Genomic DNA, 19754 nt, shown 5'->3' on the forward strand with positions numbered 1-19754 from the left:
GATGATGATTGCTAGTGTTGCAATCGAAACGTCGTGAAAATTGTAGTTTTATTTGTATTATTTTATTATTTCCCTTCTACGTGACTTTACCGAAAGAACCAAGAATATGAATCCCTGCAGTCACGAAAGCTTTAAATCAAAAAGTGGATTAGTATGTTAGATTTGCACTTCTGTGCAAGTAAATACATTTTTTGCATGGATTTTAGTCCCTTCCATTTCTTTGGTAATCCTTGTATTTATCCTAAGCCTTCTCAACAATAAAAAAAAAATCAGAAGGTTCATACTCTACAAAATAAAGCGTACCAACCATCTTGCTCTGTTTTATGATTAACATGTAACGTGTGCTTTAAATCCGCCTGACATGAATTTAGTGTAATTCTAAGGGGAATAAAATCCCATTGTAAAAAAAACGTGTTTTGGCCACAACTCATGAACGTACTGCATGAATGAAGGATATACTTACCCTATTACACAGTCAGTGAACTTTGCTCAGGCAGCTTAGGTGCAGGAATTACATGGGATTCCACAAAAGCCACCACACCTGGATGAATGTAATGCTCAATGGGCCACAATAATGCCCAGGGCCTTAGGGCTGTCAAGCAGAATAAGTGAGCGCTCCACAAAACGAAAAGAAAAATGTCAAGACTGGCGTCTGTAATAGGAATTCACGTTGAATCACAACTTCGCATGTATTTTGTTACGGGTTTGGCAAACGTTAAGAACGTTTTTGTAACATTTAATTAATTTTCCTGAGGGTTTTCATGCGTCGTCTAACATTCAGATGTTCTTTACATTTCGTTGAAAAGCTGGATACCAATAAGTCATGGAGACGATTGGTAGCTACTAACGATCTCTTGATTGTTTTATTACTTTATTAAATTTTCAGAGCCATATGAAGGGTCTTTGGCCAGGCCGAACACTGGAATTACTTTTAGAAAGTAAGGAAATATAACCGATGGAAAGGTGCCCGTATTAAAGCACAACAAGCAGGTTTGTTAACCCATCAGAGCGGAGTTTGAACATTCCTTCTTAATAAAGGGGTGAATTTCACGGTTGTGTCGTACAGTGCCCCGACGTGTTTCCGGGTTGTGCCATGCGTTGTTCGGCATGATGTCCGACGTTTTGCTCCATGTCCTGCGAGCGTCTTTAGCTTCGGGTCAAAACCCACGGCTAGCGTTAAGTTCAGGAAAACCAAGAAACTCCCCGGCTCATGGTGTCTAACGTCAGAAATCACCTCGAAAAAACGCGCAAAACAACCCGGAAATACATTGGAATTACTTTCAGTATAAATTCAGGTGAATAATAAACAAACACCACCAGCACCACTTGTCAGTTTGCTCTGTTCGTGTATTTTACATTCTTTAACAAAAAAAAACAATGAGCATTTATGTACACTTGCCCAGCTTTATACATTCTGAAAATTGATCAGACATACACAGGGGCTTCTACAGAAGGGCAGGGGGGAATTCATCCACCGTATGTGGCTGCATTTTGTACCGTTAAGCATTTTTAAAATTGTATGCGTGTACACACACACACACAAAACACGTACATGTGAATACATTATTTTATCCACACTTGCCAACTCCCAAGTTCAATGCCAGAGTCCTACTGCAGCACGATATGTGGCCGTGAGAGGGTCTCGTAAAAAAAGATTCGCATGCCCGCCCCACGTACGTACGCGCGGGGCGGACGCGAACACGACGGGCTGGTGGGTGGTGGGGGTCACGAAGAATGGGTTCGACACGTGCCCGAAGCATTCGGGGTCAAAACCTAGAAGAGCGAGGGGCCCTGGGGCGTCAAGCGGAGGCAAAGTGGTCAGCATGCCGCTTTTCGCTTTAGCGCTATAGCCGGTCGCTTGCTGCAACGAAATCCTCCGTCGCGGGCTCGCTGCGGCGGCGAATCGCCGTGACGACCGCGTTCCCACCCCCCCCCCAACTTGAGACGAGGTCGCGCAAATGTTCGGGCGATGAGTACCGTTCGACAAAAGAGTCGGCAGATGTTCCACACGTTAGCTCGTACGAGCAGACGGCGCGTGCCCGCACGTAGGCAGGAACAGCCTTTTGTCGTTGTGGGTACGTGTTCCAGGCGAGGTGACAAGTACACTCCTCTCTTTTGCGTCACAAAAGAGGGAAGGAAACCAAAAAAAACCTCCCCCGGAAGCAACGTGGGGCACACACAACTTTCGCCAAGTCTGTTTGATATCTAGACCAGATCACGATTCCCCCACACCTCACAGCTCTGCTCCTGCATATACACACACACACACATCTATATTACACAAATCTCATGGGACTAGCAAAAATAATAATAATCTAGCAAAATAATATTAGTTTACATTATTAGACTTTGTAGTAGTATACAGTATTGGAAATAAAAAAACAGAAAAGGCTACATTTGCATAAAATTCACGAAATAGCGTGACACGTAACTAAGGACAAACGTAAAAAAAAAAGCAAAATAGCGATCCGTGACAGAATGTCCAACAAACAGAAATGTATCATAAGAAAGCACCATCTACTATCATGTACATAACAGCTGTATAAATATATTAAACTCAAATATTTCGTTTTTTTTTATTTGAGGGTTTTTTTCATTCATTTTTTTTATTATCTATAAAAAATCTTATCTTTGCAGTTCCCCCCCCCCTCCCCCATGTGTTAATCCGTATAGCTTACACGTTAATATCACAAAATAGCATTTGTGTGGCATGTGGAAGGTTTTGTTTGTTTTCATCACGAGGCCAGTCCGGCTTCGCTGTGGCACGGCGTACATTCCGTTGCTCCCGACTCCTCTATGCTCGTTGCATAGTGTGGCGGACTTTCGCGCTGTCGCCCGAGTCCTTCCGCGTTCATCGGTAGAAGTAATGCGGGTAAACTGTCGGGCGGAGAGAGGGGAAGAACAAGATCAAGAGGACGAAGTGCGAAGATTTTGCGCGCGTCTGCGAATGGCAAAGACATTTTAGCGAGGACAACCGGGACAGACTATCGAACGGTGCGCGATCCAAATGAAAACACGTGACTAACGCTGCCTTTGTAAGTGAAAGAGCGTGTATACCGGTTTGGGGGGGGAAGGGGGCGAATGCTCTAGCGAAGAGCTCTCACTAAGAGCAGAGGCAGAGGACCACATTCATTTTTGTTGTGATAAAGATGGACAGTGTTGTAGCCTGGGGAGGCCTTCATCCAGCAGTGGCTAAAGATCATGGCCGATTAAACAAAAAATTCAGCCGCCGTATTTGCGCGGTTGGCTACGTAAGATCTGAAAGAAGTCCAACACACACGCATTATGATACTGTGCTGTTTTGAACAGGTTAGTCAAACAATCCTAAATATATAATTCCTCTTGTTTTTCAACTGTTTCATTGCATTTATACCGATTGCATTTATCTCAGGTATCCCTGGACATTATGACTCCACAGGCTCTAAACCTCATCTCACGTCAAACATCACGGAATAACACATCGATGCAATTTTTGACAAGGGGGCAACTGGTATGTATGCACGCTGAACTTCTTTCGCACCGTAAGTAGCCAACCGTGCTAATCGGAGGTGCAGGCGAAGGACAACAAGCTAAACACAAAAAAACGCGTGCACGAATTGCATTGGCGTTGCCTTCAATGAACACGGCTTGATGATGCTGCATTCTCATAGCACGAGTGAGTGTTGCGTTGCAAGCTCTGCATTCGATGCATGACAAATGCTCGTTGACTCGTTAACTTGAAACTGTTTTCATTTTACAAGAACTGAATTTTCCTAAAAAAATGATGCAAACACCTTGACCTCGAATTGACCCTGTATAAAAGTTAGCAACATTTTAAGTGTGTAGCGAAAAAAATTATAATTGAAAGTCACATTTGACTGGCCGCTGTTATGGTTGGGCAAACTGCGATTTGTTTGGTAAATTGTGTCCAATTCAAACGTAGTTCGCGGGCTGTAGCCTGGGGCTAATGGGTCGCTTGCTGGGGGGGGGGGGGGGGGGGCATAACGTGTAAACAATTCACCATCAATGTCACTTATTTCTGTGCCATTGTCTTCCCTGAGAGGCAATATCATCGTGGCGTACAACCAATGTCATTGACTCAACACAACCGGGGAGGATGCTCTGGGTCGATGTGGAAATTAGGTTTTCACAGTGAATGCTTCTGAGGATGGAGGCGTGGGTGTTTAAACTCCGATCGCACAGGAAGATAACCGTGAATGGGCCGTGGCCAGGTGTGCTGGCGCACCAAGAGAAGGCGAATCCATGAAAGTGATCGCGTCAGTTTAACACGCAGGCTTTCGCGACCAATATTATCCATAATAAAGGTTTTTGGGTTAGATCGCGTTATTTATAAATGTGTCGTAACCCTCCACCACCCGACACGGCCAATCAGCAAAAAAGTGTCACGTTGACAAAAGACAAATAGTTCACTACTTTAGCCCACCGGTGTGTTGAAGAGTGAATCCACAACATTTACAGTTTGAGTATGACGTTTCGCTGGTAATTACATCCAGCATCATCGGGCAATTCGTGTACTCCAACTAAGGTTGCCACCTTGTCCTGGCATTCCGAGCAATGTCTCCTTATTGACGTGGCTGTTGTAGGGAAATTTGTGAGTCTTCCTTGGACATTTTAAGTTCTGCTTTTTATATTCTTGGTTCTTTCGGTAAAGTCACGTGACTTTACCGAAAGAACCAAGAATATGAATCCCTGCAGTCACGAAAGCTTTAAATCAAAGTTCTGCTTTTTGTCAATCGCCGAATAATGCACCACTCAAGACGACGCGTTAACTTGTGGTTCTCCCCTCTTCCGCTATAGTCAGATATTATTCTTGCGACATGGCCCTTACAAAAAAAGCTATGTTTGATATGCGATATTTCAGGAAATTACCCTTTTTCATAACAGCCGTCTGCTATAAACAAGCTCTCACGGACAAAAGTTTTGGAGTTTTGTTATCTGTGCTTCGCGCACCACTGCCACAATGCAGAATCACAGAACAATGTTTTATCCCCATCACACGCCCCCTGACCATCTTCTACCCGAGAGGTGGCAAAACCTCGTTCCAACGCAGATTAACCCTCCTCCCCCCCTCCCCGTTTCCCCAACGCCTGCCCAAGCAAACGGAGCAAGCAACGCGAGCACAAAGCACCGTCCCACCCCTACGCCGCCGGGATACTCACCGCGCCCGCGTCCGGCCGGGTAAGCCGGTGCGCGGCTAGCAAGAGTACGTCCGCACCGTGTTGTCTAGACGCTGAGACCCAAACAGGGGGCCACCTGAGCCAAGCGAGACGGCAGGGGAGGGGGCGGTGGGGGATGATGTGGTGGGGGTGGGGTGGGCAAGCGAGGCCATGACCAGCAGACGGGCGTTCAGACAGGCGGCCGTGGGAGAAGGGGTGTGGAAGCACAGGCAGACGTGCACGCAGACAACAACAACAACAGCAGCGCACACACACGCGCGCACACCACCGCACCATGCGAAGCCATGATTAGTTTCGTGGTAAGCAGAAGCGTGAGGCGGCATTAGACGTCGGCAGATAACATCGCAGGCACGTGCGAGGCGCCGGCTGTGACAAGTCGGAGGGCCATCGAGAGGCTTCTCTCGCGAATGTGGCGGCGGGGGTCCCGTGTGACATTTGGAGAACTTTGAATGAGCGGGCGCATCTCGAAATCGCTTTGAAGATACGCGCGTAATTTTTTTCGCGCCAAGGCGCTCTTATTCATTCCGGCACGTTCGAAAGGTATCGTCGCAGACGTGAAACGATGATAGCTTTCGCGGGGGTTTCGATTTAGCCGACAAGTTGGAAGGATTTTGGCAGCAATTAGGCGAAGTTAATGCCTTGTCAGAGCCAGCGCCTGCTTGTGAGGAAAGCAGCAATGTCAGTATTGTTAGGATAATTTTTTTAAAACACACACAACCAACAACGCAGCCTTTAGTAAGTGCATTCATAGCGAGATAATTATTGTTGTGTTGAGAACTTGCTTTGGGCTACGTTGAATGCTATTCACGTGAAATAAAATCGCCTATTTGCAAAAAAATCTAAGAAATATACCACCATTGTCAGTAAAAATAAATAGCAGGCTAACGATTCAAAGGTCCAATACATTTTTAGCCCACTGCCCAAATCATTATCCGACTATATTGTTGCGTTGCAGGCCAATGTTAAAATAAAGATGTGGCGAATTACAAAAAAATATTGCAATGACTTGAATAAAATAACGATTATAATAATACTGACAATCATTGAAAAAAACACTTTAAATGCCTGTCATTTTCTTTTTTGAAGTAACGAGCAGAGTAATCTGATGAATGCGTTTTAACAAACCCACAACAAATCGTGGTAAATATTTCATCGCAGCCGCGTGCAATCCCACGTGTTAAACCGTCCACACATGCAGCATTTTGCGCGCTATTATTTGTCGATGCTCACGCACGTATATGTACTATCACTGTCCGCCTCACACAAATGTGGACACTGCATGAATCGGGCGTGGAAAATTACGAGCAACAACATGACAGAAGCTGGGATACGCTCATGATATATAAAAACAATGTCGCCATAGCCGCAGGGCACCTGCGGTAGTGCTTACGTGACTGATGGAGTGCACGAATGCAAATTATACCTGTGCCTAGATAATGCACGAAATGTGAACATAAATAAAATGTTAAAATTACTCGCAGTGGCCTTTGATGATCTAGTGTGGCATCTGGCCCGTATGTTCCGCCACAAATGTGCATTGTTATCATGCACACACATTAACAGGCCTTTTATTTATTCAACGGCTTGCTGTATGGATTTTAAAGACAGTGGTGTGTTTTTCTGTGAGCGTGCCGATACCGGAAGAAGCCAAGACTGCAAAATTCCGCACACAAATAGAGTAGGTGATCAGAATAACTCATCAGATTATCTAAAACTGACGAAATAAATGAAATTAGATGTCAATGGACAAAAAAAAGTATAGTCTGCCTCCTACGCAACTCCGAATCTATTCCGAAATTAAAACGTCCGTAAATTGAACTTCAAAGCATTGCTTGTATTCATATTTGTTTACGTCGCAGCAAAAACAGTGCAAGGAGTTCACACATTTATGTGATTCACCAACCCTTGCCTTGCAAAGAGCCGGGAAAAAGATGTGAACATTTCTAATCATACAATTACATAAATGAAAGCAAAGACTCATAAAATAAAAAAATATAAAACCTATGGGTGTACCGTGAAGCATTGCATGCTGGGGAAGTGGATCGACCCACTCAGACGCTTGGCGCCTGGAAATCTTACTTTAGCAGAGTTGGTTCATGTATCAAAGGCAGCCGTGCGTCATTCATCCTGAACCCTATTCTGCACTCAAAATATTCTGCCCTTCGTGGTGGGGAGATGTTCTAACTCCCTCGCCTGGGATACAGGAGAGCGTGGGTTCTATCCCGACTCCGACGCTTGTATGTTTATAGTTTGCATGTTCTCTCTCCCTTGTGGTGGCGTGTATTTTTCTCCGGGTCCTCGGGTTTCCCCCTAGGCACATTTGGAATCAACGTGCGTTTAGAGTATTTGGGCTGCTGTAAATTTCCACATGATAAGCCACTACCGTTGAGCTGTCATTTGTGGACAAGTCGCTTCTGAAATAGAACTAGATAACCTGACCTGATAAAATAAGGAAATGAATAATTATATATTACAAAAATATATACATAAACCCCCGTTGTTTCTTTTTCACACCTCTTTTGCAGCGTGCATTCACCACGGAATTGATGGCCGGTGTCGGCAAGGTCGTGAGCGTTGTGAGATGAACTATTCATGAGACAGAGCGGTGTTCAATAGCTAATAGCTCTGAGTGAACTTTCATTTACTCTCCGTGCCATTTTTAATCGGCGGGGTGATTGTTAGTAAGGCAGCGAAGCGAAAGCAAACGGTGGACACAATGAAATATAACAGCACGTCACAGGATGGGAATTAAGCAATGAGGCAGGCACTCGGTCTTCTACAGCAATTGCATGTACTCTACCGCGTGTGGTTTATGCACACTTTATGAGAAATGCTGATGTCAAGTTAAACCACATGCTTAACTTAAATCCGACATTAGTCACATTGGTCTTCAATACACGATGTCTTTCAGTGCCGCGAGAACTGAGGTGATAAATGTGTCGGGACAAAAAACACTCTTCATTCTTCTCTACTGGCCCCCTAGTCGGGAGCTCCATTCCCCCCCAGCCGTCCGTGCTGTCGACTCCCTGTCCCAAGTCCAGGCCCACGACTGACTACCTCTATTCGACAAAACAAACCACCTGTTGCTTGACAGGGTCTCATTTCGATGTTGTATTGCACGGAAACTGCATTGTATTGTATGGTGTTTTATCGCTTTAATTTGCATATCATGACATACGCTAATCGAATTCTGACTATATCTCTATCCGAGCGTGTGGCAATATGTTCAGGAGCTAAACGCCAATGTCGGGGTCTGCTCTACATGAGTGGGTTTCCGGAGAGAGTTCATGTAGTTTTGCTACGCCTCCTCTGTTGAAGGAGCCCAGACTACAGTGGTTTAATAGACAGCCCATAATTTGGTCCATAATCCTTTTGCGTTCCGAAACGACTTCAAACTGCAGGGTGGGTGCCATTCACCGCTGAATCTCGGAACGTGCAAGGGGCTTAGCGTTCATTTTATTTAGAGGCGTAGCGCCGTTGTTTTTAAAGACATTGTACTCACCGCAGATAACTGTAGCGACATGACCACACTCTGTGATAGCTGGTGCCAAACTGTGCTACAAGCCCGCCCGCATGGCCTTGTGGGAGGCTCAGTACCGATAAAGTTTTATTTTATTTTAGTATTTCTTCCGGTTCCGTACACGTACAAACAAGCACATTTTTTTTGGTTCTTTCAGTAAAGTCACGGAGAATGAGAATAAAATAATAAATTAATAAAATAACATAACACAATAAAATTCTCACGACGTTTCGGCTACAACACAAGTGGCCTTCATCAGGTGAAGGGACGAGACTATCACCTGATGAAGGCCACTTGTGTTGTGGCCGAAATGTCGTGATAATTTTATTGTGTTATTTTATTTTATTAATTTATTATTTTATTCTCATTCTACGTGATTTTACCGAAAGAACCACAGAAGATGAATCCTTGCAGTCACGAAAGCTTTAAATCGAAATTTAAACGAGCGCGTCGTCGGAATGTACATCATCGGAATGGAATTGGCAGAAAAAACTGATAACGTACACCTCCGTCATCGGCACGCAAAGGGTCAAGAGAACGAATGGACCTCCAACGCCAACGGTCGCCTTCTGCCCAGGGCGACAACCAAAGCACACCCCGCCCCGGCCGCCGCCGCCCACCCCCCCCCCCCCTCTCGCTCCGCGCCCACGCTCACCGTCCTGCTGGATGCGCTTGGGCTGCATGGTGGGGGACGGCGTGACGCCTTGCGGGACGCGGAAGCTGGCGGGCAGCGTCTCAGACGAGCCCAGGCCCATGCCGACGGCGCCGCGCACCTCGCGCGGCTGGAAGCGTTTCCGCCACGACGGCGTGCGCTGGAAGCCCTTCTCGGTGCCCTGCACGCGCCACGGCACGCGGCGACCCTCAGCTCCCCGAGCCGCCGCTCTCCGCCATCCGTCACCGCGGCGGCGATGGCCGGTGCGTTGCGACCGTGCGCCGCCGAGTGCCATACGCGGCAAACAACCTTCAGTCGGTCAACTACAAGGTAAAGCCCACCGAGCTGTGTGGCTCTCTTTCTCAGAAAAAGTGACCTGGCCACAAGCGATAGCTCAACGAAGTGGGTGACCCATTACGTGGAAATTCATCGCAGACAAATGCTCTAAACGCACGTTTAGAAATGTGGAGGGAAAAATTGGAGCAGCCAGGGGAAAAATGCCACGCGACCACGGGGAGGAGACATGCAAACTCCAAATATACAGCAGGCATCAGGGTCGGGATAGAATAGGCAACGTTTCAGGCAATGGTTCTTCTTAATAGCACATAATCAGAATCTTAATTTAGACTGGAGGAATCCGATGAGCTATAGACATGTCCAGATGTCCATAAATAAAAAGGCCAGAGAGAGAGAGTCAACAACAAGGGACGGAGAGACTTCACTTCACACCGTGGGGCCTGATGAGATTTACATTTTTAAAACGTTTACGTAAACAGTAAAATTATATTGCATTGTGGGAAGAATTTTCCCACGAGGAGAGGGCACCATCGACTTAGCAGTGTACTTCCTGGCCGTGTGTGCAGTTTGTTGCCCTTCCCCCGCATCTCCCATTAGCACGGTTGGCTACGTGCGGTGTAAACGTACGGACATACGTACGACCAACGCGATACTCACATCGTCCAACCTCCGATCTGTTCCCAACGCCAGCAGGTTGTTGTATTCGCGTTCCAGCACTTGCCTTGCCTGCACGCAGAACGCACGAGTCAAATGAAGTCACGCGCGAGCAAGACAGCTGCTCCCCCCCCCCCCCCCCCCCGTGTATACAACCCGTCCGGGACGTGTATCACAACGTGCGCACTCGCAACGCAACAATATCTACGAGGTTAAGAATGTAAAAGAGCAGCCTTGCTATAGTTTGGTGACAGAAAGGCCTGTGCAAGAGGGAGTTCTAGAGAGCCCATCTGCAGGGTATTTGGTCTCCTCTTCCATGCTGGTCAGACACCGCGTGCGCATTGCCGATTCTAAAAATGTTCCTGCACGCAACAAATACCCGTAGTTTAAACATTACACTCGTCTAGCCAGCGTGGAAGAGTAGGCCAACGACGAATTTATTCTGAGGTGCTCTGTAGTAGAGTCGCTCCTCTCTGCTAGGAGTGGTGTGAGTAAGAAATTCCAGGGCTGTGCCATTAGACCTTTACCTGTGTTAGAATGGGATAATGAAATGACAGGAGTTTATTACAGACAATCGACATGTTTAGACCAATTAATTCAGCCACATTGGTTGCTTTACTTCATATCAGTTCGGATATAGTGTTTTTATTAGATAGCCCAAGAGTTAAAAGGTTTTAAGAAAAAAACATTTTGAGGTGTTCTTCCTCACAGAATATTTTGATAATTGTTTACCTAAACATATGAGAAGAAGCAGCTGAATCAACACCTCGTAAGCCACAACAGTCGTTGTTTACACCAAATGACAGCACGTAAGAATGCCACGTTCTCTTACAAAAAAACATGGTGCTGCTGACACATTTAATTAACGGGAACAATTGTTGTATTTTGTGTTGACACAGGTTTCTTTAATATCGACTCTATTTATGCTTTTTATAATCCTCAGCAAGAGAGCCAACGGTGGGCAGAATGAGAATCTTGCGAGGGCATCTTAGCTGCTCGAGAGACTCATCCTTCATGTCAGGGCAGAGTGGCGTGGAAACCGATAAACCTAGGCTCAAGCTCTTGGGTGGACGGCCCAATCGGAACCTGCACGTGACCCTCACAGTGGTCTAGCTGTCTGTACATGCTCCACATTTTCTTTGGTTCTTTCGGTAAAGTCACGTAGAATGAGAATAAAATAATAAATTGATAAAATAAAATAACACAATAATATTCTCACGACGTTTCGGCCACAACACAAGCGGCCTTCATCAGGTGAAGGGACGAGACTGTCTGGTAGGACAGCTCCACATTCCCTTACGCGATCCCAGTCAGGGACGGAATCCAAAAACAATGCCAATTAAATACCAAAAACAACGAAAGCTTCAGTGAGTCTCAAGATTCTTCATTGGGAGGGCGCCACAATGGGATTTTTGGCCAATACCGGCTATGGGTATTTGGTAATGTGGGAGGATATCCGGAGAACGAAAAGAAAACATACGAACATGAGTGGTCCTCATAACTGCCATCCTGTAACCTCCTCGCAGCCTCATGACTTCAACACACGGCCCATACTGGTGGTCACCTATCCAAGAATTAACCGGCATCAGCCCAGCTTAGCTTCTGAAATTTGATGAGATGGGACAGATGTAGGGAGATCTGTTGATCGGCCAAACATATTGTTTCATGTGCAATACATCCTGCAATACCCATTTGAATGCAACTAAACTAGGGTGTCTGAATTTTTTCAGGGTGTCTGAATTTGAGCATTTGCCCTTGCCTTGTTTGTAATGAGTGATTCGCTCTTAAACAGAATCTCAGTGACTTAGAAACGCCACACAACTGTCCCAAGTTAATCTAATGACCAGCTTTATTTACAAACGAGTCAGCCCATGTAGATATTATACGGATTTTGCAAGAGAAGTATTCGGTATTGTGCAAGTAAACAAGGCACGACAATTAAGTTCAGTTATCGCAAATTTTGTGGCGAGCCATTTCCTAATTTGTGGGAAAGGAACAGACGATACTGGACACCAATGGCGAGAGTTGTAATGCTCACTCTGTAGCAAACGGCTCAATTTGGGAAATTATCTATTATGCGAGATGAATACAAAAATGGATAAAACGAATGGAACCAATAACCCGTTACCCACTGGCTCAGTGAATGAGCGTACCAAATAGGCCACACTGTATGCATGTCCATTCAGCCCGTTGTAGCTGTCACAGTGTCAACTGACGGGGAACCTTTTTCGAGTTCATGTCTTCTTATTCTCTAGTAAGGCGCAGAAGTGATCGGCGACTCTCATCGTCTTATTTCATATTCATAGAGCGCCTTCACTCATGGCGCTTGGCATAGTTTAAAAAAAAAAAAGCGCTGACAAGAGTAGAATCATTTAGATTCCAAGAGCATGCACGGATCGAGGAATGAGTGACAGCGACAGAGGGTACTTAGGGATCACGAAAAGGTAGAGGAGGGACGGGAGGAAGGAGTGGCGGGGCGAAGGGAGGGAAGAGGAAGAGAGTGGGCAAAAGAGAAGAGGTAAGCTGTAAGACAGGTAAGGAAAGAGGCTAGGCATGGAGACTGCTTAACCCTTCCCTATTCCGAGACGTCTGTAATTTGCAGGGTGGGCCCCGTTCACCGCTGAATCTCGGAACGCGCAAGCAGTTTGCGTCAATTTTATTTTGAGAGACAAAACACCAGTGTTTTTTAAAGACATTCTACTGTACTCACCACAGAGAACTGTAGCGACACGACCACCCTCTATGAAAGCTTGCACCACACGCCCTCCCGCATGGCCTTGTGGGAGCCTCGGTACCGGTAAAGTTATTTTATTTTAGTTTTTCTTCCGGTTCCGTTCCGACAATGTACACGTACGTCATCGGAATGGGAAAGGGTTAATGTGCAGGGGAAGTTTATTCCAACGGAGGGGTGCACGGAGGGAGAAGGACCGAAACACACGAGATTGGGTACAGGGAGAAGGAGGGACAGCGAAAGAGAGAGAGAGAGACAGGGAGAGGATTGAGAAGGAAGAGGGCTAGAGGCGACATGTGGAGCTTGGCGAGGCAGTGGACGGCTTCAGGAGTGTTCTGGTGAATATCTAAAACTGCTCTGCCGGTTTGAGTGCGCTCGCTGGAACGAACGTTCGATGTGCGGAGGGTCACATTCGCCTCCGTCCAACCTGCGTGTTCTGCGTCGGGATCTGCAGGGCCAGTGCCAGGCTCGTGTGGTCAAAGCTCTCGTCCAGGGCTAGCAAGGCACCGTGGATCCCGCTCTCGATCAGGCTGTTGGCGTACTCCCTGAGTCCCACAGCCTGCACCCAGCGAACCACCCGCTCGTTGCTCCACACCACCACGTCTAAGAGACAAGGAGAGTAGAGAGCTTTGTGAGATACACGAGTCAGGCTTCGCGTCGATTGCGCATTCGTAAAAACAAGTGAGAAAATACCGCACGCGTGCGCAGATCTCGTAATGCTCGCCGACAAGCATTCGTCTTTGGAAGCATTCGAGCAGCAAGCTAACAGCAGCGCTCGTGCCAGGCACACAGGATGCAGCAATTTCCATAGGCTACGATGACACAGTGCAACTATTTTACCAGGTAAGGCCCACTGAGCTATAGAGCTCTTTTTCAGGACCGACCTGTGGCTTATCATGTGGGAATTTATTGCAGCCAAATACTTTAAACGCATGTTTCTAAACGTGGAGGGGAAAACCAGAGGACCAGGAGAGTCGGCATCGAACCCACGACCTCCTGTATACCGGGCAAGGTCGTAAACATCTCGCCACCTTGGTGCTCTTAACGAGAGGGATTGGATAAGGGCTCGGCCAAGGGGGCGCACCTCAGCCAGCGGAGGCTGGGACAAAAATGCGGGTTCAACGAGCACTGATTTAGGTCTCCCGAGTTTTTTGGCAGCCCTTTAAACAATTTGTCCCATTTTCAATAGGATAAATCCACAATGGCAACAGTACTTGATGCTAAACTTTGGTCCATATTGGATCACTCTTTAGGTGACATTTTTTATTAAAGGGGATGTCTGATCTTGTGTAGATAGCTCAAGACAAATTGAAATTTTAATTATAAACATTGATTAATCCACTTCCTATGCAGCATATGAATCGTGGCCCCATATGCCGAGTCATTGGCCCCCATCTACAAACTTACTTCGAATGTTGGCAGATTCCACTATGAGGGATCCACCCCATACCAGCATGAGATGACGCTGAACTCTAATTAACACTCAAATTGGAGTTCTCTACCACAGAAGCCTTTTAATCTAATCTACAGCCAATGGCACATCAAAGGCTGCAGTAAAGTAGCACAAACAAATCCTGGGCTGGGCATGACAGTTTCAGAAAGTCTATCCCAGTGTCCTGAAGCATTTGTGAAAATCTGGATTTTGCCCCCGGTTTAAAACGTTCTGGCCCCATGCTTGTCTCACGATAAGAGCCACAGGGTTGCAACCCGAGTAGTGGATGGGGGTTGGTAGAGCGAGGCAAGGTGCAGAACGATAGAGGCTTCTCATTGTGCGAGTTGGGTACTGGTGGTGGGGTGGGCGTGGCTATTTGAAAGTGTCTTGGTTGAGCCTCCAAGGAATTTGGGAGCTTGAGGCTGCAGGGGCACAAAAACCTGGTGCACGGAGTCGTTTAGATACGCTACGTAGGTACACGCGCACTGTTTGCAAAGTGTAATTCACACACCTTGTATTTCATGTTGACTGTCCTCTCTTTTCCTTTCCAGCTCTTGGCGATCGTAGTTTAACCGCTTCAAGCACATGATGCCATACTGCAGACTGGTTCTGTGGGATGAAGCGTATACTTTTTTTGTTAGCAAATGCATGTCCACGTACATCCCCTTGTGTCACTCCACTGCTGGACGAGGGCATCCACAATCCGTGCCGGTCGTGGGGGGTTACTTGACCATACTTCACCGGACCGGCCACTGTGGGGGTTTACAATTGGCGAGTGCAGATGTGTGAGCAGAGAGTGCAGTACGACAATGGAATCTTGCTGCACTGCTCTCTGCTGCCAACCACGTGGCATGTCTTTGTTTAAGAGTGAGAAGCAAACAGTGCTCCTCTTTTAAGGTACACAAGCTGTCTGGAAAAGTTCTGCTTGAGAGCACCGATGAATAAGGCTGGTTGGGCACTCAAAGGGATGTGGCCAGTGTCTGTCACCCCAGTATAGACCGTGGCTCGCCATATTACGTAGTGGGCATATTGTTTAGGCCGAGTCTACCTAGGAGAGGTGCCGCCGCATTCTAACACCAATCACAACCGGTGTTTGTATGTGGTGAGAAACTGAACCCGGTGCCACAGAGATCACAGCCCAGGGTACTAATGACTACACCACCACTCGCACTGAAATTCCACCTCATTATTTTTTTTAAAGGGATATAAAGAACAATATTAAATTATTTCACTCTTCAAAATCTGACAGAAACACGCTAACTAGGCATTTAATCAAACAGCCCTTGATTTTTACGAGAATTTGGATTGTTTCACTGAGCCTTGGGCATTCGTACGGGAGTCCAAATCAAACATCTGAAATGGAACGACATGTGAACATTTGCTCCGCACGTCACATCTCTTGGAAGTCTGCTCCCACCTGCCTGCCTGTCCGCTTCGTGATGTAGCAATGGAGAGTGCAGGCGGTGCACCTGCACCAGCGCCCAGGGGCAAGAGGAGGGGGGGGGGGGGGCTAGGCACCGGGCTTCGAAGAGTGCGGGGGAGGAAAATCGGACAGAGGCGGCACGATTTAATTGCCTGCGCCAGGTTCGCGATGAACCGCACGACACCACCCGTGCCCGCTTGCCGACCGACATGCCCGTCACTTGGTGCGTCCGTCTCTCTGCCGCCCGACCGACGAATTCGCGTCCGAGCCGCCTGACGCGCGCCAGCGCGCTCCTCTATACCTGTGGAAGCTGTCGACCATCTTGAGCTGGCCCCGCAGGTCCTTCTTGGTGAGGTGGTCGAGCATGCGTGCGTCCACCAGGCACTCCATGAAGTAGCTGCGGTACTGCGGCAGGCCCAGGCTGGGCAGCCACTCGTTGCCCACCCACTCGTGGTTCATGTCGCTGTACGCCAGCGTCTGCCGGGCGACAACGCAACAACGCGTTGGGAGCCATTAGCGTCGCCCGTTAAGAGCGCGCGAGCGAGTGTGTGTGCGCGTGTGTGGTGGATGTGCTGTGGGAGGGAGGGCCAATTCAACTCCGCCTTTCCCCTCATGGTGCTCGTAGCCACCACAGCGGCCAATGGGGGCTCAGGACAGGTGCCAGGGGCTGGTAACCACTCCACCTTCAATTGAAGACCACGTCGATAGAATAATCATCGATGAGGCCTTAAAGTGCACGTAACCTTGCAACAAGCGCAGTGCTGACGTCACCGCCACTTAGCGGCGAATGGCGGATGTTGTTGAATGGCATACGACTGAGGAGTCAGAGGGTAAATTCGCTACACAAGCAGAAGATCGTGAAATTGAAAGCCTGGGAAAGGGATAACTCGAAGAGTGTTCTTCATTGCAAGGCCCGCGGGCCGCTGGCGGGTCCCTGGTGGCCTTTAGTGCGGCCCCTTGACATGCGACCCCCGACAATCCACAACACGTGACAACACCCCCCATCATCATCATCATCATCGTGCTACTGCCAAACCCCCAATGGTTTCAAATGTGTGATGGCCCTCACACTGACGATGTCTTACACTGCCTCAGAGTGTGCTATTTTGTAGATTGTGGCTGTGCTATGATGGACTGACCCTGCCATAGGAATGTGCATTTCCACAATTTACTCATTTGGAGATGAGCCCCAACCCAAACTCTTTTGCGCGAGCGGGGTCACTTAGACTTTTTGATTTTGAAATCCGAATGCAATTTCAAGTATTTTACGGATTATTTAATGTGTATATATGTTTTACATGAATACAATTAGCTGCCAAAGGTTATCTGTATTTTCTTGGCTGTGTAATAATTTTAAAATAATAATTAACGTCATACATCTGGCAGTAGATATAAATAGATGTTTTATACGGTCCGTAACCTTTGACGATGGACATCTGTAAGCGGACATTTTCATATAAGAATTCAAAATTTAAATGTGAATGTTTCACGATTCCGCTTTGATGAACGTCGGTGCAATTTCATAGTAGCCACGCACATTTATTCCTCGTTTATGTGTCTCAGATGTTCTCAAAAATAATCAAACTATTTTATCCTTTGAAAACAATATAAAATGCAAATCATCCACGAATGCTTCTGAACAAAATTAACACAACTCACATTCATCAATAACCACTGCCTTAAAAGGAAAAATATTAATATGTAATATATAATTTTAAATTACGCAGAAAAATGTAATAGGTGGTGTTTCTAGAAATGGTCCTTCTTCACAGAACACAACTGGATTTCATAATACAGTTTATTTTGGGTTAGATCGCGTAAATATAAATGTGGCGTTAAACCCGCCACCACCCGACACAGCCAATGAGTAAAGTTTGTTACGTAAACAGAACACGGCAATTCGTTACTGTACTAGCACTGTAACTGTACTAGTACTGTAACGAATTGGCGTGCCGGGTGGTGGCGGGTTTAACGACACATTTATATTTACGCGATCTAACCCAAACCCCCCCCCCTCCCCGAATTATCGGTGATATTGGTCTCGAAAGCCTACGTGTTAAACTGACAACTGGATTTACGCACATCATATTTCTACGTATAGATTTATGCGCTTATGAAGAAGGGCGATTGCCCAAAATGTCACCTGTTATATATTTGTTGTTTAGTTTAAAGCCGCCCACCCCACGCGGCGTTATTGACGACGGACGTGTTGAGATGTTATTCATTGCACTTGTGCACCGCTGCCAACGCAATGGCAGTAGCAGCAGCGGCAGCAGAAGCAGCAATATAATGAGGGTTCACGTCTGCCTTAGCTCACCGGTGAACGTAGCAGACTCCTAAAAAAAACAATCTTCATGCATTGTAATGAATCGTGCACAACAAATGAGCTCCTCTATTGGAAGACAACTAATTTATAACTCACTTTTAAATCACCAACGCTTTGCACTGTAGCAAATGCCGGTAATTGTTAGATTATTAGGAAGTCAATGAAGCTATGCACTTTTAAATCGAGATTGAAGACTAATTTCTTTAGAACTGCTTTTTTGGTGTTTAGTTTGTTGTCCTTCCCCCGCACCTCCGTTTGGCATGGTTGGCAACGTCCGGTGCAAAGCAAGTTAAACATCCATAATATACAATTATGTGATCTCGAATGCTGAGTTCATCTACGAACATAGCGTCGAGGATTTGCATCGAGCTTGCTCATTGACTTCAAACGTATCGAGTTGTTCTCCATGCCCCGGCACGATCGTGCACCGACGCGGCTCGTTACACCGATCTGTTTGTTCTGCACACATGGCTCATTCATCTCTCAGCAGAGCCAACCAGGTCGCTCAGCGGGAGAGCAAGCGGGAGAGAAAGCCACAGAGCAAGCGTGAGAGCCAGTGTGAGAGCCAGTGGAAGAGTGTGAGAGCCAGTGTGAGAGCCAGTCGGAGAGTGTGAGAGCCAGTGTGAGAGCCAGTGTGAGAGTGTGAGAGCCAGTGTGAGAGCCAGTGGAAGAGTGTGAGAGCAAGCATGAGAGCCAGTGGGAGAGCCAGTGTGAGAGCCAGTGGGAGAGTGTGAGAGCCAGTGTGAGAGCCAGTGTGAGAGCCAGTGTGAGAGCCAGCGTGAGAGCCAGCGTGAGAGCCAGCGTGAGAGCCAGCGTGAGAGCCAGTGGGAGAGTGTGAGGGCCAGTGTGAGTGTGAGAGCCAGTGTGAGAGTGTGAGGGCCAGTGTGAGAGCCAGCGTGAGGGTCAGTGTGAGAGCCAGTGTGAGAGCCAGTGTGAGAGTGTGAGGGCCAGCGTGAGAGCCAGTGTGAGAGCCAGCGTGAGAGCCAGCGTGAGAGCCAGTGTGAGAGCCAGCGTGAGAGCCAGCGTGAGAGCCAGTGTGAGAGCCAGTGGAAGAGTGGGAGAGCCAGTGTGAGAGCCAGTGTGAGAGCCAGTGTTAGAGCCAGCGTGAGAGTGTGAGAGCCAGTGTGAGAGCCAGTGGAAGTGTGAGAGCCAGTGGGAGGACCAGTGGGAGAGCCAGTGTGAGAGCCAGCGTGAGAGCCAGTGTGAGAGCCAGTGTGAGAGCCAGTGGAAGAGTGTGAGAGCCAGTGTGAGAGCCAGCGTGAGAGTGTGAGAGCCAGTGTGAGAGCCAGTGGAAGTGTGAGAGCCAGTGGGAGGACCAGTGGGAGAGCCAGTGTGAGAGCCAGCGTGAGAGCCAGTGTGAGAGCCAGTGTGAGAGCCAGTGGAAGAGTGTGAGCGCCAGTGTGAGAGCCAGCGTGAGAGTGTGAGAGCCAGTGTGAGAGCCAGTGAAAGTGTGAGAGCCAGTGGGAGGACCAGTGGGAGAGCCAGTGTGAGAGCCAGTGTGAGAGCCAGTGTGAGAGCCAGTGTGAGAGCCAGTGTGAGAGC

General features: G+C 47.4%; 1 protein-coding gene across 15 annotated transcripts in view; it reads right to left on the reverse strand.

The window, feature by feature from the left end:
- Positions 1-1326: 1326 nt before the first annotated feature.
- LOC116945543 (liprin-alpha-1-like) overlaps positions 1327-19754 on the reverse strand; it is a 273534-nt gene continuing 255106 nt past the window's right edge. For 12 of the 15 annotated variants that reach the window (XM_032959931.2, XM_076069404.1, XM_076069405.1 and 9 more), the window contains 7 exons: positions 16188-16363; positions 14975-15072; positions 13459-13634; positions 10304-10372; positions 9353-9530; positions 5160-5253; positions 1327-2877 (listed from right to left, as the gene is read on the reverse strand). In XM_032959931.2, coding sequence (XP_032815822.2) covers positions 5195-5253; positions 9353-9530; positions 10304-10372; positions 13459-13634; positions 14975-15072; positions 16188-16363 — 756 coding nt within the window. In that variant the 3' untranslated portion in view covers positions 1327-2877; positions 5160-5194. The remainder of the gene's footprint in view (positions 2878-5159; positions 5254-9352; positions 9531-10303; positions 10373-13458; positions 13635-14974; positions 15073-16187; positions 16364-19754) is intronic. The other 3 variants (XM_032959941.2, XM_032959938.2, XM_076069407.1) reach the window with 1 other exon arrangement.

Source organism: Petromyzon marinus, chromosome 24 (genome assembly GCF_048934315.1).
Source record: "Petromyzon marinus isolate PM22_M1 ecotype Great Lakes invasive population chromosome 24, UKy_Petmar_22M1.pri1.0, whole genome shotgun sequence".
NCBI classification, from domain to species: Eukaryota; Metazoa; Chordata; class Hyperoartia; order Petromyzontiformes; family Petromyzontidae; genus Petromyzon; species Petromyzon marinus.